The sequence below is a fragment of the Aulostomus chinensis genome, chromosome 11 (genome assembly GCF_037954235.1).
Source record: "Aulostomus chinensis isolate RoL2024-O1b breed Wild chromosome 11, RoL_Achi_v1.0, whole genome shotgun sequence".
Taxonomy (NCBI): domain Eukaryota; kingdom Metazoa; phylum Chordata; class Actinopteri; order Syngnathiformes; family Aulostomidae; genus Aulostomus; species Aulostomus chinensis.
The window spans coordinates 25,052,429-25,077,157 of record NC_141330.1 but is presented as its reverse complement, the minus strand read 5'-3'; the positions used below and the strand labels follow the sequence as shown (position 1 = coordinate 25,077,157).

At 42.2% G+C, this 24,729-nt stretch overlaps 1 protein-coding gene across 1 annotated transcript in view; it reads left to right on the top strand.

The window, feature by feature from the left end:
* Positions 1–24,729, top strand: part of zfpm2a (zinc finger protein, FOG family member 2a) — a 121,702-nt gene that overhangs the window by 67,192 nt on the left and 29,781 nt on the right. Inside the window, exon 5 of the mRNA XM_086219161.1 lies at positions 7,712–7,823. Coding sequence (XP_086075287.1) covers positions 7,712–7,823 — 112 coding nt within the window. The remainder of the gene's footprint in view (positions 1–7,711; positions 7,824–24,729) is intronic.

The window sequence follows — 24,729 nt, the reverse complement described above, 5'->3', positions numbered from 1 at the left end:
AGTGATGCTCAGAACTCCCTGGCTTCACACATATTGCCTTGTTTTACAGTCTGCAATATGTCTTCTCAAATGAATGATCATCCAACACTTCAATACACAACAGACCTCTGTTGCAGCGAAGGCGCAGGAGAAGGAAGAAGAAGAAGAAGAAGTGAAGAAAAAGAAAAGCGAAACAAAGTTGAGTGGTGCCAGCTGCTTTGCCATCTGTCATTGTCATGGCCGTACTTGTGATATGTAGCACCGACTTCCTTGAGAAGTGCTGGAGATTGTCCTTGATTGTTTCTATTTCCAGGTCCCCTTTATTTCATTCTAGATTGGGGGATTGGTGGAAGTTAGAGATTGTTGTTCGGTTTGGTTTGGTCGATACATTTTCTAATATATAAACCAAAGATGAGATGTTTTTAATGTAGTATTTTTTTGATTTTGAAGTTTATCTGTTTTTTCTACATATCAGAGAGGTCAAAATCTGTCGGACTCAGCAAAATCACCCCAATTAGTTTTGTACATGAGCATGTAACTCTTAATTCTCCTCTCTTCATTCCTGCTTGATCACATTGGCGAGGGAAGTGGTAAAACACAGGGGCTTCGCTTGGTTCACCTCCTTCAGAGAAAGAAGGACAGCCACCCTACAGGGAGGCAAACCCCTGCTGGTGGACCTTGATAAGTCCTTGCTGTCCTCTGTCCTGGCCTTAGCCCTCTGATCCTCAGCCTAGTTGGCTCTGGGCCTAAAGACAAAGCCCTGTCAAAAAGACTCTGGATGGATGAACAACCAAGCACAAAAATTGAAGTCTTTTGACCACAAAAAATAAAAAAGGTTAGCATCAGGTTAGCATTGAAGATAAGAAAGCTGATAGTTGCTGGAGAAGATGAAGGTCTGGACAGTGTCCATTCACTCCCGGGTGGTCCAGCAGAGCCTCATTAGATGGATGAGTATGAGGCTGTCAAAGCAGGAATATTATACCACGGGGTCGTCCGCAAACTAATTGGGTAACAAAGACCATTTCCAGCTCAGGAAACCCATCTTTTAACAGTGCGCGTGTTGAGACTCTGATAAGAGAGTTCACGTCTAATGCATTTAGTGAGGTGCAAGTTCACCATCTTTATCTTATTTACTTAACTTGGTGTAAATATTGTTGGTCTTTTACAGTGGATTTAGTAAGACCCCATTTCTCTGAAGTGCACACAGAGATCAAGCTATTGAGTACTGCAGAAGTACAGACATGATCAGGTGCTATGCACATCACACTGTCGAGTATTTAATTTTTCATCATCATAAGCCTGTGTTTAATTGTATATGTTTCTGTTAATTAGTCGCTATATTTTGCTCTCCGTTTATTCAATTTTTTTGAAGACGTAGATGCGTCCCGGTCTCTGAATCATGAGGTGAGATTGGTTGCTCGAAAAAAATCTCCTGAAATATGACAGCACGTAGAGAAGATGTTATTCTAATGCATCCTGAAACGTGGGACTCCACCAGAGAAGAAAGGGGAGTTCAAACGAATATTAAACCTATGGTGCACGGAGGTTTATCTAAAGTCAGGAGCTTTATTCAAGCATCATGCCTACTATTTTATTGTTTGTCTTTATTTACTGCCTCTGACTGATCCCAGTACTCCACGTGTGGTTATGAGAGCAGGGATTTGTTGTGACCCCATTGACTCCTGAGTTCCCTTCCTTCCTCTTTGAAGAACCCCCCCCCCCCCCCCCCCCCCGATCCGCATGTTTATTCCCGACAGAGAAAGAGTGGATCTGTCCAGAGAATATGCCACCTGCCACCTTGACCCCCAGGGGCCATGGTAATATCCATACAGGTGAACATTACTGGCTCCGGGTTCCCTATTATGTTCCCTCACACAGCTTCTCGCTGCTCTTGGAGTCAGCCCCAACACAAATGCAAAAGATCAAACAAGTCCTTCCCAATTGAATTCAAATGGGAAATTTCGAGTAATTCAAACAGTGAGCAGTGAAGCGACAGGAATGTTCTGTCCCCTGACCAAAGCCAAACACAAGAACTACACGTTTGTGTGTGTGTGTGTGTGTGTGTGTGTGTGTGTGTGTGTGTGTGTGTGTGTGAGTGTGTGAACTATGCTGCTGTACCTCCAAGAAATGATTAAGACCTGGAGCACTTTCTCTTGTTTACAACTTCAAATAGTTCTTAGGACATACACATTACACATAGCAGGCCACACACACACACACACACACACACACACACACACACACACACACACACACACACACAACGTAGGAAGTTGAATTATACATGCAACCACTACAAAGAAAGTTGTGGGACATTGTTGAATGATTCTGTAGGGCGAGAGGCGAGGAAAGGAGAGGAGAGGAGAGGAGAGGATGACACAGAAAGGAGAGGAAGACAAGGAAAAAAATGGAGAGAAAGGGTGTTGCCTTTCTTCAGGGCAGATACGGCTTACACTAAACTGTTTGGCTTTAAAGTTAGAGGACCTGAATGTGCCTGAAGGTCTTGAAGAATGGAGGATATAGATGGAGTCCCCACCCTCCCTCTGGTTCTTTATTCATCACTCTTCCCAGATTTGCTTCGCTGTGTACATTTTTCCAGAATAAAAATAATATTTTTTTTTTCACAACCAGAATGGCGAGCCACTGCTCGTTAGTCTGCTTTATTAGCACATTGTTATGGCTGAAACAAGCAAGTGGACATATAGTAATCGTGCAATGCCACCCACGGCCAATAGAAATACAGCCACTGTGAGCGTTTCAACAGAGTGAAATAAGCAACAGCTAATACGGCATTTGAACTTTGATGTGTACAGGCCAGTCAGCAGGATAAAAGGTGATTTAAATGAGAAAATATTTATTCCCCATAGCGCCGCCATGATAGCAGCAGCCAAATAAAGGCATACGCACAGTGATGGGTGTCCCTTTAAAGATTCTGGGAACAGCAGTGACTCTCTCAATTTAATCGATTTTAAAATGAAAAGTCAATTTAAGAAAGTTGAAAAGAGAAAGATGGGCTAAGGGAAGAAAAAAGCATTCTCTTGCACTCAAGCAGTAAACTAACTGCCGCACAGAGCAGGCAGAGATTTCAGCTGAATTATCTCCCACCTCACATTTGCTCTTAGGCAAGCAGTTTAAAAGCCAAGCGATTGAGCCAGTGATCCAATTTGAAATGCAGAAATGATTAGAGCAGCTTGCCTCATTTCATATCGAAATTCTCTGATTTATGACAGGGCACCAGCCAAGATCTATCTCTAAAGGGAATTAGTGTGCAATTCCTGCATATTTCTGTTATTTAGTCTCCCAATAGCAGATGCTATAGCCTTAGAGAGGGGGGCAGAAAAAGGGAATTGAAGCAGTGTGTAGGTATCTTTTCATTTCAGCAGATGTAACCGCGGCCATTTATAAGAGGAGAAAATGACACAAAAGCAGACTTGAGAAATGGAGGTATTTCCCACTTTATGTAGGATGTTGACAGAGAACCTTATTTCAGGGCACAATGAAAAATATGCAGCACCTAACGAAGCAGCTTTTCCGCTGCAAGCACGGAAGACACAGACTGTGAGGTTAGCTGTGGCCGTTTATTCCACAACAAAAAAAAAGACCCTTGCAACCCATCCATCCTTGAGGCTAAGAAAATATTAATACACATAGCGATAACGAGGGCTAGAGGAAAATCTCCCTTAATGAAATTTCCAGTTGACCACATGCAATTTGTTTCATCGCAGTGAACAACTAATTGCAATGGCCGTTATCAAGGTGTGAGTGTGCTGTCTGCTGTAAACTGACTGGTAAAACAGGTACAAATCCTTTATCCTCACTCCCATGTCAGAAATAGAGTCCATATAAACTTGACATTACCATACATAAGCTTGTTTTTTGTTATATAAGGACATTGACTTTATTTGCGACAGGATGTTTACACCGGAGGAGGGAGAAAGCAGAATATATTGATGATTAAAGAATTCACTTTCTAATTAAATGGAAAAATAGGTAGTTTGATTGAAAGGGGGGGATATGTTTATTTGACTTGAATATATCAACGGCTTCTTCCTGCCGAGTGGGTGTCGAATGCAGACAGTATAAAGCCAATGAATGTCTTGAGATATTCAGACATAGTGGTTTTGATCTCTCAGTTGTCTAAATCCTGCAGCTGTGGGATCAAGACGGATACAGTGCCAGTCAGTGACCTTGGTGGAGGGAGAGAGAGAGAGAGAGAGAGAGTGTTAGAGAGAGAGAGAAAAAAAAAAGCGATGAGGAAAATAATCATTCCCGCCAAGGTTTGTATCGATTTCACCTGCCCTGACCGTGAAGCAGGTTAAGAGTAGCCACTGGTGGTGAAATGGTCAGCGGCGATATCATTAGCTTGTTGTTTACACAGGGAAGCAGGGAGTTAGAGGAAGGCTGAGTGTCACAAGACACTTTCTTCTTCACCTCCTTCAGCTGATCAGAGGATCATGGTATCAAGGAGGGATTAGTAGCGACTTGGGATTTGTGTGATTGGTTAATTTATTGCGGTGATGGCAGGTCTTTCATCTATGGCAACATTTAATCAGCGCAGCCACAGAGGCTATTACAGGTTAGCTCCTTTCTGGAGTCAGTCCGGCTGTGCCATCAGCTCTATCACAATTCCCCTGAAATTTCCAAATTATCTGGAACAGGCTTTAGCTTCTCAGTAATAAAAATTAGAACAGATTCCTGATAGAAGCTTTTGCTCACACAGGGCCAATTATAAATAGTACAGCCCTGCCTTGGAAGAGGGAAGAGGAAGGGAAAAAAAATCCAACTCTGAGAGATGTGCGCGGAACTTATCGTTCAGCCCCTGCTCCGCTCTGATCCAAATCCGTGTGGCTGAAAATTTATATTAGATTTTATCACAGACGCCTAAGTCTAGAAAAATCAATGAAGGTTATCTTTTATGTTGCAGCAACTTGTGGAAATATTGATTTTCATTTTATAGCGAATTTGGAGCATCAGTTTGTAATCACTTCCTCGCTGACTACACTGTTTTGGTCACTGTATCTCTTACACAAGGAACGGTAACAGAGCTCTGAAAAAAATAGCGGGAGAGTATTGAAACCACTGGAGTGAAGGCGGGGGGGGGGGGTAACTCTACAGAGAAGGAAAGGGTTGGGGGGCTGCAAACTGATATTTTACATTGTGCCAATGCAATTCACAATGACTTGCTTTTGATTACAGTTTATTTGAATGTCTATTAAAACACCTTCAAAATATATGAGATTTTTCTGTTCACGTCAAAATAATGTCACTGAACAATGGACTTAGTAAGATTATATATTTTGGTGCTCGCACATTTAACTACCAGGGCCTGCATATTTTACCAGCTCTGCTCAGTGTGACAGGAAATCGCTTCCCTACGTCACATCCTCTGGTTGTGTGATTGGTGCGAGGGAGACAAGGTTTTTTTCATGACACTAGTTCATCATATGCTCCCTCGCTCCAGAGAAATTGTAATTTTCTGCCTGTCAATCTGCATTTCTTCTGGCCTTGGCCACTTAGGACAACTGATCCGGTTGTACAAATGTTTTCATTTGCATGTGCAGACGCTCGTCCCTGCAGTGATGCCATCGTGTCTTAATCCTAAATATGTTGTGTGCAGTTGCTTTTGTGCATTTCTTTGTCTTTGTGACGGCTGGTACATGCAGCATGCTTACAAAGCACATAGGCCACTATTGTCACTGTGGATGTATTATGTAAATCGGCAGTGAGAAACTGTCATGAGTTGTTTGCAACAAAAGGGAAGCATAGAAAATTAAAATTGACAATTAGAAATGATTGTCGTAATTGTTCCTTTAGTTATTGCTGTAATAGATACTTTGAAATTTCTGTGTAACTATGAGTATTATATCATTTTCAGTGAACAAATTTCTTGTGATTTCTAACACTGGAAACGTGTCTTGTTAATGTGGTATTTTGTCCCTGTTGGCTACATTAAGAGCAGCTGGAATGAATTCCCAGAGGCTCAGAGGGATGGCGAAGAGGCCTCTCGCTGCTGAATAAGAGATGGCTCCAGTCTAGAGATCTAAGAAAGGGTTAATCTGATTCCCATTTCAGATAGTCGTCCTAGCAACAATCGGCTGGTCTGCTCTGCTCCTTTGACAGGGGTGTGAGATTTTCAGGTTAGCCAGATAGAAGACTTTATTGTGAGGCTAATTTGAAATGTGAAATCGAAGATGACTTAAATTACAGAGGTCTCCTTTCTCTCATCTGCTGCCAGGACGGGATAAGAAGATGCCAAGAGAAGGAATAAGAATATCAGCAGACACAATTTACTCTCTGTGTTTGATCACTTTGCCAGTGTAGTTTGCCAATATGCAGATATCAGGACTATTTAAAATCTGTCTTTATTTAGTGTCATGTTTTTTTCAAACTAAATTTGCAGAAAAAATCTGAATAGATTCCCATCGTCTCTGTGAGTTGCTATTTTTTAAATAATGCTCTCCAAAAAATATCCATTTGTCCTCTAGCCTCTGACTAGATGGAGTTCATGGAAAGAGAAATGGATGGAAGGAGGAGGAGGAGGAGGAGGCACGCAGGCACACCGCCGGAGCACAGTGCTCATCTCATGTGCATATCTGTGCCAATTCAGACCTTTAACATGCTCAAGTGACATTTGCATTTATCCTTGAAGGTTGTTGCCTTGTGCGGGGGAGAAAGAAGTGAAAAGCGTGGGAGAGGACTGGTATTTTTCTGTTGCATTAGGCAGACTGCACCCCAACCCATTTTCTCTCAGCTCAACTATTTCTGTAACAGCCTAATGAAGGAGGTCCCTGGGGTTCAAATGTAACGGCCTTGAAATACTGACATTTTGCCATTGCATACTGTGCTCCTGTGGCCAGGTACACGAGATGTGCTCCCACCCCTCCAACACACACAACACACTATTTTGCAAGTGCAGTGACAAAGAAGCAAGAGAACATCGAAATAAAATAACAGTGAATAGAATATCATATGAGGATAAATGAAGCAAACAAATCTGGTGCCACTGCACCACATGAATCTATTGAGGTGAACGTTCTCGTCTGTCTCCCTGTTTCTCTCTCTCTCTCTCTCTCTCTCTCTCAGTGAAAAATAAAACTCCCTGTTTGACCTCTGACCAAGAAGAAAAATGACCTTACACATTCAGTATAATTTTCCAGCATATTATAAAAACTCTAACCTCAATCGCCCTTTGAAATGGATACTGATTCTTTAAATTCTTCCCTGCTTGTTTCAGGAAATAGCAAGATCCTGGTGATAGCGAGGTACAATGTGCCCAAAGTTCACCGCTGAACGCTTGCTTCTTTCTCTCTGAAAGTCATCTCCTTTTTTTTCTAGTCTTTCTTTTTTCTTTTTTTAATTCAGAGACACCTGAGATATTCCTCTTAATCTGAGAGATCTGATGCTGAATCCCTTGGTTCAATCCTGGATTGTCTTTCTCGATTCGATTCAGTGAAACTCTTGCACTTGTGTCTCCACTCCGAACACAGCGACAGCCTTTGTTTGCAGGGCAACACACACAGACACACACAAAATCTTCCATAATTCGCCATCATCTCGGCAATGTTTAAAAAAATTGATTGAGGCTGGACTTGAGTTGCAGGGTGTATAATTTATAAAATTGTGTGTTTATGGCCATTCATAGCAGCAGAGGAGCGTAACACAGCGGTTATTAATGTTTCTTTAATCACCAAAATAAGCAAATGATGAGTGTTTGTTATCTGTCCCCGTCCAGAAGACGAAAAGCACGGTCCCGGTGGTGCTGAGCGCCGGCCCCAGGTGGCTGCTGGATGTGACTTGGCAGGGAGCAGAGGACAACAAAAACAACTGTGTGGTGTACAGCAAAGGTAAGAAAGCAGCGCCGGCGTCCTGTTATCTCTCCGCAGTGCAACACACCACGCCACGGCAGCGCCGCAAAGACACAGACAATCCTCAATCCACTCAACTCCTGCCTGTCTGTATTTCTGTCTGTCTCTCCGTCTCGCTTTTACTTTTACTCTTCTCTTTCTTGCTCTCCTTGCTTCTCAAAGTCAAAAACACACAAATAGCAACTGCAAGGACACACACTCAGACATTGTGTGCACACATTCCCACACTTTATCTGTTTTTCTCATCCAAAGAGTAATTTATATCACTAAAACCCTGATTAGGAACTGAGAAACATCACTTGACACACAAAGTTAATGGTCTTTAGATTTCACAAGGTAATTAATGCCCCTTTTTTTCTCTCTTTTATACTAAGTGAATCCCTATCTCGGAGTAGATAGCGAGCGAAGCGAGTGGAGATGGGTTCGCCACTTTGCTTCATACGTTCTCTCACTAATTCAGCTTAGAATTAGCTGTGTATCTGTAATAAAGCAGACATGGATTTATGTAAATACAGGCAAAAATACAGCATATCTGTCATATAATCCATGTTGTTTATTTCAAATTGACCCTAAAAACACAAAAAACTAAATGACCCACTGCCATAAAGATAAACTCCTCAATCTGCTGCATTGTGTCCAGCAAACCCTCATTAAAACAGCCAAACAGTGATGTGTAAAGAGCTTGATTTGTTGCAGATTGTATGGGCGGATGCTGCTTAAACTGTCTGCAGCACTGACACTCCAGTCTGTAGCTCCCATGAAAGCACAAGGCTTCTGCAGCTATAATTGGGTCTTGACGGGTGTTAACTAGAGAGTCACAACAAAATAAATACGTAAATAAAGATTTGTGTTTAGGATTCCAAAGGGTGAAGGAAAGGGGCTCCATTTATCACGTTTCAAAAATGATTACCCCGTGACAATACCCCCAAAGCTGAAATGGAGCTTCTTCTCCCTCAAAGTGAATAAGTGGCAGGAGTGGGATTTGCAACCCGGATTTTCGGTCTCCCAATTCTCATCTACTAATCACTAGACTGCACTGGGGAGTTATCCTCTTAACCGGCTACTTAACTTTGTGCTCTTTATCACCAGATCATTAAAGTTTTGATAAGCTGTTAAAGAAGATTATGCACTTCTTTAAAATCTTCTAATCTTTTTGCTCAGAGACTGACTGTATGAAACAAAAAAAAGGGGCAATAACAGGATTTCTCCCTTTTTTATTTTTTGTCCAGTCTGGAGAATCTCCTCTGTATGCTGGTATCGCTGAGATAGCATCACATGCAGCATCATCACCTCAACTGTGTATCCCTGACAACCCCTTTGTTTGACTCTTGCAGTCTGACCTTATTAAATTAAACACAATAACATCTCCAGACGTCTCCTTGCGAGAGTTGTTCTCTGTTGTAGTGTATTAAGTACATTACAGGAAATCCTCCAAAAGAATCATCACACGCTGGCAAATTGATGATAAACGATAATAGAGAGGATGTTGAGTGCAAAGAATTAATTTAGATCTCAGAGTAGAAGTGAAATATCTCCTGTTACATCATAGAAGATGAGTCTGAGCTTCAAACACATCACCGAGTACACCAGACTAGGGCCCGACTGAGTAATCAGCTGATATTCGCCCATGTCAGACGTCTCGCTATCAGCCGATCAGTTAGGGCCAGCTGATATTAGCCAACGTGAACACTTTAGTAAGAGCAGGCAGTGGGGCGCTGATATCACTTTGGACTATCAGCCATTTATTGTCAAACAGGAAAATGTTGTTCCTGAAATATTTGAACCATATTTGAGGAATCATTGCAAATACAATTAACACCCATTCTCTCTCTGTCTCTGTTTCTCTCTCTCTTTGTGTATCTCTCTCTCTCTCTCTCTCTCTCTCTCTCTCTGTCTCATTAGGGTTAGGGTTTTACTAGGGTGTATGCACACACACACACACACACACACACACACACACACACACACACACACACACTACAGTACACTTTAGAGACATCAGCCCTCTACATTTTTTTACTCCCTAATCTGTATTAAAATCCCATTTCTCCGTATATGTTGGGCCTTGTCGGGCCACCTCAGTCACATTTGTTTTTTTATTGTTCTACACATTCTCCTCTGAAAGTTTTTCCAGAAGACTCATTAATTTCATGGAGTAATGTTCCAAGGCCAAAAAAAAAACCAAAAAAAATTCTTACAACCTAAAAAACTTTTAATCTGTCAAATCTTCACTACATCAAGCATCAAAAACTCTATGTGTCCATCTGTAACAAAACTCAAGCCTCACAACCACTTCATGACCAGCTTTGTACCAACTTTGCCACAGAGCTGTGGATAAAATTGGTTGGGTGTCCATTGATTTGCTTCTGTAACCAAAATTGTTCCACATTTTGCTCCTGGCGACTTTTTTTTGCAGGCCCAGTTAACATAGCGTTTGATGGTGTTGCATGTTTTCAACTGTTTGACTCTTGCGTCTGCTGAGCAGAGCCAGTCTGTCACACGATTTTATACCATCATTCTTCTGTGCCACCGTTAAACTATCCCAATCTGCGTGTGTGTGCACCCTCTGGAAGTGACATTAAAATGGAATTGTTCGGTGGAAATGTAAAAAACTTTGCCAGATTTAAAACTGAATTTGGTCTTTTCGCTCCAGTTTTGAAGCGGAATTGGGTTTATCGTGTCAGGACGAGTGTGGATTTATTAAAGGCTCCTCCAGCAACTCTCTTCCCACCTTGAAAAGCTGAGGCCCCAGATTGTTTATATCCTCACCCCTGTGCTGCTTCCCCTCTGTAGGCTGCTTCATTGCTCCCTGAGATGTGTTACTTATGGAAAACAGTGAATATCTCAATACACAGTATGCTTGCAGAATATGTTTTGGCTCACGTTTCAGTGGTCTCGGCTTTCTTTATGGCTGCCTGCAAAGATAGTAGCCGTTCACTTTGGATGCTTGCCAGTGTGAATCTATGGGGGAGTATCTCTAAGTAAGGGCTGCTGATTGGTTTGAGTGGCTGCAGCGTACTCCTGGGTGTTCTGTCCTATGATTCTGCATTACATTTTACACAACTGCTCATCCTCTATCCCCAATACTTGTTATTCAGGAAGTATGTGGAGATGGAGAGGGGACAGGATTCAGTAAAATGATTCCTTGGAGACTTCTTGGAGACTTGTATTGCAGCTGTGTGTTATGTATAATGCATGCACTTGAGAGTGTAACAAGCAGGACCCTCACAGGGCGCCCCTGGTGATCAGCACCCAGTTAAGCAAACTTATGGTGTAATACTGAATTTCTTTGTCTATTTTTGGCATTCTAGATATTCGGTTGCCAGAAAAGACCATGTCTTTCCTTGCAAATTTAGACTTTGTGTTCCTGTCTGTATCATTTAATCCGGATGGACAGATAGAAAGGACTGATTTAAGTTTTTAAAAAAGCGCTAAATGCTTGATGAATTTAAATGTCTCATATTATAGCTCACAGCCATGTAATGAATATCTTTTTTTTTTTTTATTCTTCAAATAAGAGGCAGAAGGAGCCCTGAAGTGGAAGTGGGAAAAGTGCAGTATCTGTTGTTCCCAGGCCGTCAGCATGGCCTTGTTTGTTTTACATTAAACTCCAAGGAAGAGCCTTAGCAGCCAGCCATTACTAAAACTCTCAACTCTACTCCTGCACTAACTCATTATCGAGAAATCCACCTGGAACTCCCACAATGCTCTCCTCCACACTCCGACAATTTCTTTGAACCGCTGAAGTTCGAGAAACAGGCAGCAAGTCTGCAGAGTAATTATATGTTACAGTAGCACTGGAGACTGAGGAGAGAGAGAGAGAGAGAGAGAGAGAGAGAGAGAGAGAGAGAGAGAGAGAGAGAGAGTGAGAGAGAGTGACAGCAAAGAGCCCAGAGAGAGAAAGATAGAAACCAGTGGAGGATTTTCTGCACAGATAAACAACAGATTGATTAAAAAAAAAAAAAAAGACTGGAAACACAACAGAAATTAACCAAATTTCAGTCCCATTTGGATTTGTTCCTTTTGACCCAGTAAACTCTGCAAACCTGCCTGATTGGAAGAATTTTAGCAGGAGCAAGGAAAGAAGGATGATATACTTGACTGCTTGTTAAGGATATGCCTGGTGTTACTTTTTTTATTCCAATACTGTCAAAAATTAGCCCAACTTGCTCCTACTGAAGACTAATCTTTACAAATGGGTCACAACTGAATAGTTTTATTTCAAAAGGCTTAATAGACTTGAGTAGTACGTAGTTTTGCTGCTCAAAGAAGCATTTTCAGGGATAACTTTATAATATGATAATACATAATACATATTTAGCATTTACAGAACCAGTGACTTTAGGACTCATTACTTTAGGACTCATTGATGTGAATTTAGAGAACTGTCTCTATGACAGATGAATAAGTTATATTAGCCACTGAAAAGACAGTATTATAACAGATTCCCATAGTATAGTATGGTCTGCATAAAAGAAAAGCCTCTCTGGCTACAGTGTGTAGCTGAAATAAGACCCCAGTCACATGTGAGCAAACAATACAGGAAATGACAAGTGTGATTTTTAAATCCATTGTACAGTATATGACTTCATTCATTGTCAGCATCAGCCCTCATTGTGCTTGGCCCATTGTTACCTGATATCTGGGCCCACTGAAACTATACACACTCCATGTGACCATATTATGTGGCATTATTCAGAGGTCACCTAAACTTTTCAACTGTAAGCCTCTTAAGCCAGACCACATTCAGATACAGCATGTCCAATAAGTCTCCAGAGCAACTTAGCCCATTGTTCATCCAGAAATTGACCAATGTAACTAGGACGTTTTACATAAGCCCGGACAGTGAAGAATTAGCTAACTCGCTGTGTCTTTGTATTATTTCATATTCTCTAAGTCCTTACAATCAGATTCTTTTTTATGCCTCCATTTCATTTCTACTGCTCCCCAGCTGAGGACCTCTGAGGCATTAGATGAACTAACTTGACCTGTCTGGACAGATGCAGTATCTATTTGACTCTTCTTTTAATAAAACCAGCTTTAAATCACCACTGTGCAAAGACAATTGTTGTTGGGGTTTTTTTTTTCTTTGGTTTAAAAAAAACAGAAATGAAACTGTAAAACCACACAGTTCCCTGCCCTTCCCCTTGGCAGCTTGCAGTATTAAAGAGAGAGGAGCGCACTCTCACAGTTCAAAATTTGATTGTTCATTTCAGCCCTCCTCTTTTAAAATGACTGCGGCAAGTAGGAGGTGCAAGGGTTATTATCTGTTATCTGGGAACATAGCGAAATAGTGTGACTGAATAATAACTAAACAACTGACACAATGTAAAAATTTCATTATCAGTGTATTAAAACAAAATTGTACCCTAAAGGAGTCCCCACCACAGCTCAGAGCAGCCGACTAATTATGTTTAATTAAAAGACAACAGAGATCAACAGAATCGTTTTCATTAGGAAATTATTAATGATTCCACTGCAACAATAATTGATTGCACTGAGCCATGCGATAACTCAGTACGGTCAGGCTGGATTGAGCCGGGTGGAGAGGAGCGTCTGGTTTAGGCATTTTGGAAGCCTTTAAGGAGAGGAGAGGAGAGGAGAAGAAAATCCAAATCAAACAGCAATCTGCAAGGACTTAACCATCCCACACATGTAGGAGCACAGGTTTATGCACATACAAGCACATATTTTTCAGTACACATGACTAAGACGACAATGCGCACTTTTATTATATTCCCCTGTCTACAAACATATTCAAGAGGGCGTTTTTCCTACACGCACATGCACAGACACACACACACACACACACACACACGTATACACACAGTTTTTTGCTGCTCCATTCAGAGACATGTGAAAGACGTCAGCTCCAGCAGCTTCCTTTGACAGCCTTTTATGTGTATTGTTCTCCCGCTGGGCAGGCAGTGTCCCTGCTTGACAGTATAGCGCACGCACCAGACGCCACACTCTGCCACAGCACCCACATTCGCTGCAAACACACAGACCAAACACCATTACCGAAAATTCGCATAATGGCTGCTGACACATATATGTCCATCTGCATTCACCGCACACTAAGCCTTGAGACAAAAACAACAATGCAGGAAGAAACCGTAAAAGGAGTGATGGGCATTGATGAGGGATGAGATTGTTCTTTTCATATGTAACATTTTGGAGCTTGAGGATGCGCCTGTGATTTGGTTGTGTGTGTGTGTGTGTGTGTGTGTGTGTGTGTGTGTGTGTGTGTGTGTGTGTGTGTGTGTGTGTGTGTGTGTGTGTGTGTGTGTAGCCGCTCGTCCTTGTATCAGTGCCATGGAGGGTGTCAGGCTAATGAGCACGGGCTGTCCTTAGAGCAGGAGGGTTTGGGTTGTGCCATTCACTCTGCATATTTAAATGCCTTGTAGAGCTTAAGTAGGCCCACTTTTCCATGTCAGGGCAGCGTTCAATCCTGCTGCGACCATTAATTATGATACCATTGTGCTCCAGTGTGGCTAATAAGAGTGATGTATTGCACCCTCGTGGCATTATAATCATCTGAGTGAAGTACCTGGACTACACTGGGCTCACTTTAAGCAGCACATTTAAGAAAAAAAAAGAAGAAAAAAACAGCGATTGAAGAGGAGGCTTTTCCCCTCCACTCTGTCTCTACTGCCCGGCTGCTGTGGTTAATGCTTCAACATGAGAGTGTGTCACAGATTTAACTTCTCTATAATTGTATAATCAATGATGAGAAATGCTTTGGTATTGATCATGCAGGGAGGCTGATTGTGAGCCAGCTAGGCAGTACAAACACACACACACACACACACATACACACACACACACACATACACACACACATACACACACTAAAAGCTGAAACGCTGACATGAGTCATTGTTTTTCTCCTCATTCATACTCCCTCAATCTACATGGCATGTATGCATTTCTGTCACACACGTCTTTGAACTTGAGTGGATTTTGAGGAGCTGCTTCTTAATATGTGGAGCGTGTCTTGAATCTGTTCAATACAGATTAAAAAAAAAAGATCACATTTTATTACATTAATCACTGCAAGTTAATGTGATATGTACTTTATATTGCCCTTCTTAACTTCCCTCCCTTAACAGCATAATCAATGACCATTTTTATATTCATTGAAAAATTCTGCAGATGTGAAAATGAGCTTCTGCAAGCTTTTTTTAATCTACTGCAGGATCTTGAGTCAGTAATTAAAGAGTCCATTCTGTGTGTATCTTCTAAAAGCCCTTAGCCTGCTTTTAGGCCTGGGTATGATCCAGCCCACCGCCCCCATCTCGGCTGTGGTAAGTAGGTGTGAAAAGCATTGTCGGTGTGCTTCAGGATAAAGCCCTGCTGTTGGATGCCATTGGTCAGACCACCACACACACACACACACTCACACTCACACTCACACAGATTCTTCTCGTCAACCTGCTCCTGGATTGTGTGTGTGTGTGTGTGTGTGTGTGTGTGTGTGTGTGTGTGTGTGTGTGCGCGCGCGCGCAAGGATAATCAGAGACAAAAGCTGAGAGCTGTGAGAGCAGGAGAGAGGGGCCTTTCTTCACATCCACATGGCTTTTTTTTTTTGGGTGGGGGTAAAGGGTGGGGGGCTTTTTTTATCAGACTTGAGGGGGTCACAGTGTGTGTGTGCCAGAAGGAGAGAGTGAGCAAAAGAGATGGAGGGAGAGAGATAGAGGAATCACTGAGGTGGAGGGGTGTTTAGATCGTCAGTCAGCGTGATGGAAAACCACATGGTTAAAGTCTCTCGGAGGGTTGATACAGGACTGCAGCAAGTGCAACTAAACAAGTGAAACTGAGTCGCAGTGAAACTGTGATGCTCTGAGGCAGACAGGAGCTGATCACGCTATGAAAAAAGCCAGCAGAAGAAAAACACCGAGGTTGCCTTGAAAGAAAATACCAACACGTTGCAGCGATACAACTACCTGAGAGAATAGAGTCGCAACAATTCCATTTAAGCCCTTTTGGGTCCACTGATCTAGGATCCATTTTTTTTCTTTTGATAATGTATACCCCTGCAAATCAATTCTCAGGTTGGGCAAAACATAATCAGATTTTCCTCAAGGAAATAGCTCGACACATTACAAAATTGTTTTGTGAGGTCGCCACTGTTTTCAAGCAGGAGAACTAGGCGATAACCTTTATACATACCTTTGCAGCTAATCCATTTTATTGATTGTACATCCACCTGTGTGAGGAAAAAAACACATAGTCTCCTGAGTGGAGTATCAGTGTGATATCACAGTTTTCCTTTTCTCATTGCAGCACACAGAGGAACACAAATGCAAGCCAGCACTAACATTAGTACCTTATCTTTATCATGCAATCTGGTCACAGGATCGCAGAGATTCTAGCCCTCTTTTAACTCCCAGCCATAGGAAAGGACACTGGGACAAATGAGGAGAAGGTGCATGATAGGAGCAGTTTGGTACTATATTTGGTAAAATGCTAGCAACCCTGCAGGAGGTATAGCTGAGCATAGCATCTTGTCTTCAAAACAGAAGAGCTGCTATTATATTTGTTTTTTGCTAGCCATTTGTGGGGAATTATCCAAGAAACCAATAACACTGATTCAGACTGATTTTTGTCCACATCAGCAAAGAAATTACATGAAATTGCTGGAAGATACATGGCTGACTTGTTACTTGTAACATTTATACCTTTTTTAACCAAGTTGCTTTCATTTTCAAATCTTAGCCAAACTCAAACCAAGGGGTAGATGAGAAAGAGCTTCTCGATGTCCTCTGTTACAGCAAACTGGGCCCTGGGAGTGTTGTTCTGCAGCACTCTTATCTTGAGCCATAAATGTCAATATAGCCTGATTAAAGAGTTTCTAAAAAATATGTGCTCATTAGTATCTGATGCCGATATTGATTTATGAAGTGGATCATGTACTCCCCATGACATGATTGTTCCCATTTGAACGGCAAATTTTGATTCATAGAGTTTCATATGAAAATTCAATGTCTCTGCTTTATTCAGCTATAAGAGCATTATTCAAAAACATTTGGACACGCTCCATGCAAGACCAGCTTCTCAACTATTGTGATGTCATGAATGATGCCTGAAGGCAAATGTGGACTTGAGTCATAGTGACTTGAAAGTTAAAAACTTAATTGAGATGGAATGACTCAACAGACGTTTTTGTTTTCACCCTTTAGATATTAAATTAAAAATATGAAATTGTTCTTGTCAAGCGTCTGTAACACCTGGCATTGTCATGATTGGACGACTCGTTTTAACAAGAACACCCTCCCAGTCTAGACTGTTTTGTATTTCTTATGGTTACTTTTATATACGGTTATTTGTTTCTCTGTTTGTTTTTAATTTATTTCACTGACTATCAATAATTTTAAAACAGTTATAACTGGTATTTAATCACATTTTTGAACTTGCCGCTTGATTCTCTTGAACAGTAGGACTCAGCTTGACCTGGCTTGACTCCCCCGAGAAAAAACATGACTTCTTGAGACTTGGAGCCAATGACTTTAGCCTTGAGTTGTCTGCTGGAAAAGCCCTCCCCTCAAACTCTGAAGCATAGAGAAACACTCCCCCTCCAGCAGCACTGTATCATTGTCCACAGTAAAACTGCGCTATCTAAATGAATCAGTAAAACACATTTTTAAAAGGAGAAGAACTTTGAATACTGATCAAACTCTGGTCTCCTGCATGACCACCTGCCACCTCAACTGAATGGCTTTTTTTCTATATTTATTTTTATATCCTTGTTTGAAGGCTGCACGGTGGTGCAGTGGTCAGCACTGTGGCCTCACAGCAAGAAGGTTCCGGGTTCGAGTCCCGGCTCGGGCACGGGATCTTTCTGTGTGGAGTCTGCATGTTCTCCCCATGTCTGCGTGGGTTCTCTCTGGTACTCCGGCTTCTTCCCACCATCCAAAAACATGCAATTTGGGGACGAGGCTGATTGATACTCTAAATTGACCGTAGGTATGAATGTGAGTGTGAATGGTTGTTCATCTCTCTATGTCGGCCCTGCGATGGACTGGCGACCTGTCCAGGGTGAACCCCGCCTCTTGCCCGTTGACGCTGGGATAGGCTCCAGCCCCCCCGCGACCCTTAATGTGTAGGAATAAGCGGAAGATGACAATGGATGGATGGATCCTTGTTTGAAAGTAAAAACATTCATTTATATGCATCAAACTAGCACTGCTTCCTCCATCAACCATTTGAAATGATACATTGGGTGTGATTCCACTGTCCATCATGTACAGCCATGATGGACCATGCTACCTGCTGATGGAGAAACAAAACAATAACATCTTGTTAAGATATTATCATTAGTAAATTACAGTCACAGTATTAACATGTTGTTTTTTTTAACAAGGCCTTGTGTCTGCTGTCACCATGACAGTCATATTGGCTGCATAAGCACTCAACCCTACCCCTCCTAGGTTGCTTTAGAGCCTGAGCTCTGCTGACCTCTGCCTGTCGGCGCTGGGTGACAGAGATGGGTGCCCCTTTTCCTTATGTGAAAGAGAGAGAGGGAGAGAGTGGACAGAGCAGTGAGCAAGCAGACAGGCGTGCTGTAGGTACAGTAGTGTAGAGGACCAGACATCAGTGTCGTCCAGGTCAGACAGGGCCATCCATTCTGTAAGCCCCAGGGAAGGGAGAGAGAGAGTGAGAGACGAAGGGAAAGACAAAAAGAAGAGAGAGTGGAAGACAGAAGTGTGTGTATGTGTGTGTGTGTGTGTGTGTGTGTGTGTGTGTGTGTGTGTGTGTGTGTGTGTGTGTGTGTGTGTGTGTGTGTGGAGGACAGAAGAGAAATGGGGGGGCATAGATGCACTGTTTCTCTTAACTCTGTCAAAGCCACTCCATTGTGCTCCCCTGTGCACTGAGTGGAAACCAATCTGTCATCGCTCCACTAGCCAGCACCCTAGAAGAGGGCTAGAGAGCTGGAAACACAAGTCTATTCAATGTGAAATGTAACTGGAATGTGAGCCTTGGATAGCTGGGTTGAAAAAAAAAAAACTGATGTAAGATTTTTGAACCCCGCTCTCCCACAGACTGTGAAATGGAAGCTGTGAGTACAGTATTTGGGTCGGTGCAAGATAGGTTTCAGTCTGGTATCTGTTCCTTTTTCATGGAGAAGTGATTGACATGTTTTGTTGATGGAACTCTATCCAAACCATGTGAGGTTTGCATAGGCATGAAGGGCTCAGTAAAACCCTCAGATATCCCCGCTTGACTTTACCCAGCAGAGTTGGTCTCCGTCGCTTAAGATTTAATTTTTCTTTATGGCTTTGACAATATTTAAACAGTCGCAGTCACAGAGGGCATGACTGGCTCTTCAAGTGAGGCTATGAACACTTCCTTTTCCTCTCCCATATCCTGTTTTCCTCCCACCTGTCACCTGTAGCCACCCAGCATCACCTGACTAGCATGCGCCTACCACTCCTCATGCCCTGAGCTCGCTAAGCCTGCATACCGTTGAATAGTGGCCTCTAATGCTGTGTTCCAATGCCATTTGGAGTCATTTCTTCCCCTCTCCTTGCAGGAATCCCCCTTGCGCCATTTTCCCTGTAATCTCCACACTTCTCTCTGTTATGGGGTGGCTCGCCCGCTGCTCCCGCCACTATTTCACAGCCCCTCTCCTTCTTACAACCAGCACCTCCACCATTTTAATCCCTTTGACCCAAACCCTGTGTGTTTCCCTGTATCAACAGCTCCTAGAGATTACATCCTGCTTGCTTCCCTACCACTGCTTGCTTCAGTCACTGTAGCTGGCCGGGGCTCTTTGTCAGAGACTGCTGGGTGCGATAGCCGCTGTGGCCAGTTAGCTCAGTCTGGGTGGATGCCATGTTGCAGGCACCTGGAAAAGTAGTGAGGAGGGCAGGAGATGGGTGCAAAATCAGAGAAGTATTATTTGCTTGAGCCACGAGGGGACCTACTGGGAACTGGCTTCAAAAGAAAGTCTGTTTAAGTGAAAACAAACATTGTGCAGATTTACTCTCAGTGTGCGTTTGAGCAAAGTACCTCTCGCTGGAGATGTAAGAAGGTAAAAAGTGTATGGAAAACAGCAAGCATGCTGGACTACAATTGAAAAGTGATAAAACAATGTATTTTCCCGTCCAATCCCTAAATAGCATCCCTTTGTGTCCGTAAGGATCCTTGATTTAAACATAACAGTAGCAGCACCAGCTGATAAGTATTACTGCATACAGAAACGTGACTGGGACTGAGGACTTTAGGGGGATGGTTTGTCCAAATACTGACATACCTCTGTAAACAAGACTCAGTATAAGGTACGAATGTACTAACTCACTATTCTCAGTACTACACTAATTACTCAATTGCAAAGGTGTTGTGTCTATCTTGAAACATTGAGGAATATTTTTGTATACTTGAGGTTTGGTTTTCCACTTTTTTCTGTCCACCATCAAATGTAATGAGCATTTTAACTCTAACCAACTCTAATTAAAAGTAAATTTCATTCATGCAGAGCTGAGGACAAAAATGTTTTTAAAATACTTGTGTAGATAAAATAAAATTTAGATAATCCAGTCAGGATCTATATGTTTCGCTATGACCCTGTGCGCTATTGAATAACCTAATGTTTTTTCAACAATTTTCTGGAAATTCTGCTCAAATTTTAATTACATGTCAGTGGAAATATAACTAATGTGTGCCAACGTTTGCCATTTACTCAGCTCAAAGACAACGAAACTCTGACTTAAAATTCAAGATCTTTGGGTCATTAACTTCTGCAAAAATTCATTTATCACATTCTACTAAATAGTGTTGATAAATCTGATGCATGGAGTAAAGTGAGTAATTACAAACTTTATTGAACAAGAAGATGCTGGTATGAAAGCACCAGGTACAGTATAATCATCATACAGCTTCAAAGAGGCAAGGATTGGCTCACAGTTTTGATATTTGTTCTCCCAAATTTATGCCTATGAAAGGTACATTTTAAAGAGGGATCGGGGTTCAAGAGAGTGATCCTGAAAAATTCAGTCTTCATCCCAAAGCATTCAGTAGTGGGGAGTGGTTAGGGGCCCCTCCTCCACCATGTGAGGGGCCCCTCCCTTTCCATGTAGTGTTTCGGGTAATGGTTAAAGGGTTTATTGATGTGAACTTATGTGATCATTGCATAAAGAACTACCATTTCTCTCTCTCTCTCTCTGTCTGTCTCTCTCTGTCTGTCTCTCTCTCTCTCTCTCCTTCTTGCTCCGTTTTCCTGTGGGCCACATTAAATCAAGCCTCCGACCTAGACTCTAGTTAAATTAAACCCTATCAGCATGTTGCCCTCTCATATCGGAGAACAGGCCTTTATATAGACGGCCTGTAAATGGTGATTAGTGAGTGTTTTGATTAAAATTCAACCACATGTGTGATACTCAGCTAGAGCCAATCACCTCTTCCTCCCCTTCACTCTCTGTCTTTGGCCCCTCATAAACATACATAAAGACATACATGCACACACACACACACACACACACACACACACTCACACACATGCACACGCACACACAAACACACACATCCTGCTCCCACCCTTCCTACGTCTGCCTGGCCCGTTCTTTTGGCTCAGCAGAGTGCACAACTGATTTAAAGGCTCTTACAAATGGGAAGGTTGCAAGTGAAGACAAAAACCACCGACAAATCTCACCACAAGCTGTTTCAAGGTTTCTTTTAAACCTATTCAAGTGGAGGGGAGAGGCAGAACAGTGAAAAATATATACACACTCCATCCTGTCAGAACGCTTCTGGCTTATCTTGAGTGACTGTCAAGGCTAGGAATATCAGGGAATGGACAGAAATATATAAAATTAATAAGCCGCTGGATGTTGTCGGGAGTTATGATGCTTCATAAATCCTGGTTTGATCATGGCGGACAAGGCTTAAACCCACAGCTACCTAATGCGCACAGCAGTGTTTTGGACTGGATTTTATTCTGTTTGGAAGATAGAAGCCCTTAGCTGGCAAAAGTAAGATTTATCATCTCCCTAACCCCTCCCCCCTCTTTCTTTCATCAGTGACAAATATTAAAAAGAAGGCCTAAGGGAAGTTGGCAGCCATTACCACCTTTAATAGAAGGGCACAGACGTAGCAAGGTGAAACGGGGGCCAAAGGCAGCAAAATGTGTTTCAAAGAATAGCAGGAGAAGAGGCAGAAATCTGTGCTAACTTATCAGTTGTACTTCCTTTGTCAGGTCAGGGGTCTTGGAGCTTTTGTTTGTTTGTTTGTTTCTTATACTGAAAGGATGGATGCTATCTCTCCCGCCATCCAAGCAGGTCTGCTCTGTCGAGTGCTGCAGGTAATATTTCATGTCAGGAATTAAGCAAGCCTACCCAGCGATTCCTTTCTACAGTTACATGGCCCATCCATCATCGTCCCCTCTCCCTCTTTGGCTTTGTCTCCATCGCTTTCCTTCCGCGGGTGCGGATGTGTAAATACTACAGTGGAGGAAGAGACTAATTAGACCGCCATGTCTAATCTCCAGGGCTTTACCTGTCAATAAAAATGTTGTCAGTGAAGATGAAGTCTTTTTTAAATGAAAGGCTTGGCAGTTTTGATATGTAAAGCACATGTCACAGTATTTCAGTCACTAACATCTCGATGAGACAAGTTGTCAACAAAAGTAAAATGACAACAAAAACATCTTTGCTCCACCAAATCAGAATAATGACATTCTAATTTAAGAGTTGTTGGTCTTTTTATGTCTTGTTCTATTTGAGAGAGGTCATGCTTTTTGAACACAAGTTGTGAGTAAATTTATTCCACTTATTTCTTGTAACTGTATAAAAAAGTAATGAGGTGTTGTAGATAAATATATGAAGACAATAACCCGTGCAATCCTTTTCCTGTAGCTGCTTTTGAGTCAATTAGCACATTCAGAGGCTCAGAAGAATATCATCGCCTTGTGTTGCTTTTCAATATTCAGCATCTGACTTTTATCCAATTACATTATGTGAGGTCTGTGGGCACGCCAGGCACGGTGCACATAATGGAGGATGCCATCTTTGTGTGATATTCTCCAACACTTTTCCCTTGCATATGCCTATGGCTCTCTCCATGAATTATTCAAAGGCTTCATCCACACAGAAGAGTGAGGAACTCGGCTCCATAGTAAACAGATTTTCTGCTCGCCATACTCACAAATCTGAAGTGTAGGACATTGTAAGTGCCAAATAATTACACGGTGCCCCTTTTCCCCCTCCTCTCTGAGTTCACCTGGTCCCAGAAATGCTTTTGGTATGAATAATATTTTTCGAAACTTGGAGGTAATTGAAGTTGTGTTACTCAGGCTCGTCATGAAGCGACATGACGATATTGTAGTTTTACATCTGGGTAAAATAGTTCCTTTATTGAAATATTTCTTATCCTGTGATTTATCTCATTGAGGAAAGGACTCTAAAATGGTTAGAGAACATTTGTGCACCCTGTTCTCCCTCTGTTGATTTATTAAACTATAATAGACTCTGGCTATGTATAATCACTCTAGTTCCTCACTGGCTATTGTGCTGTGAAATAGAAAATATGAATATTACATGGGTTTTAAATCCCTACAAAAATTCTTTTTTCCCCCAGAACAAGAAAATTGACATATCCATTGCATTACTGCAGCGCCCATCTCTGGCAAATGGAGATTTCACATTATAGCGCTCACATTATAGCACCATGAAATACGCTCAGCATTTAAGAAAAATGAATTTTTAAATAGTCCATCAGTGTAAAAAAAAAAAATGGGGGTAGAAGAGGGGATCTATATGATTTCCTTCCTCTCTCTTCTCCGCTTTGGGGATTTGCCCTGACCTTGAACTGGTTGTATCTTCCAGTGCAGATCTGTAGCAGTGACACATGTCATGTGTTGGGCAGGATGGAGGAGGAAGAAGAGGAGACAAGAGGGAGTGATCTTGGTCTGTAGCCCAGTCAGAGCCGGAGTCCGCCCTTGTGTCAAAGGATGGGCATGTTTGGCCCAAAACACAGACTGCACCTCATCCACTAATCTCAGCACGAAAACACCTTCGGGTGGCTGACAGCGAGACAAGAACACACATACACATTTTACAACGTTGAAGAACACTGAGAGGGTTCAAAGCCGCCCTTAAATTCTTGACTGTGTGTGTGTGTGTGTGTGTGGGGGGGGGGGGGGGGGCTGGCTATACAGGGGAGAATAAAAAAGAAGAGTGAAGGGGAGGGGGAAGAGGAGTGTATTTCCATTTCTCCTCTTGCAAAGCCGACCTGGCTGAAGTCAAGCCAAGCCTCTGTTTCTCCTATCCTTTTCTGCTGGAGAGAGAAAACCCTCCTTGTTTTCTGCCGCGCTTCTTCTCTCCCACTCACCAGGAAAACACAAACTACAAAAGAGAAGATGCTCCTCATAAAGAGACGACATCTTAAGGGTCCCCTCCCCCGCTTAGATTCTCAGGCTCGCTATCATGTAGTTGAAAGCACATTATCACATGTGAATGAAGTTAACACACACATCGACCTGCGATGTTTCTTTGCGTCAGTGCGACGCTTGACTGAACACTCCCTTTTCACCCAGACAGATTGTATGAAGGAGGTGGAATAATTTGTTATCGACTCACAGAGGCTCTGAAATTGAGATCAAAAATCTGCACACACCCCCAAAGATTAACATCTGTATTATACAAAGATCGTGAATGTCACATGGTTGACAACTATCATTATGTCCCGGTTACTTTTGAAAGCGTTTACCTTTAATCATCAAAAGATTGCACTGTACCTTTTATTGCAAGCTAATTGATAGACTGAGACCTAGTTGTTTTTATGCAGTGCATCAAGCAGCTGCCGTGACTTTCAGTTTGTCTGTAAATAAATAAATCATAAAGTTTGTTTTTCTCTCAAGTCAAAAGAAACCTTTTCTTTGTCTTTGTAT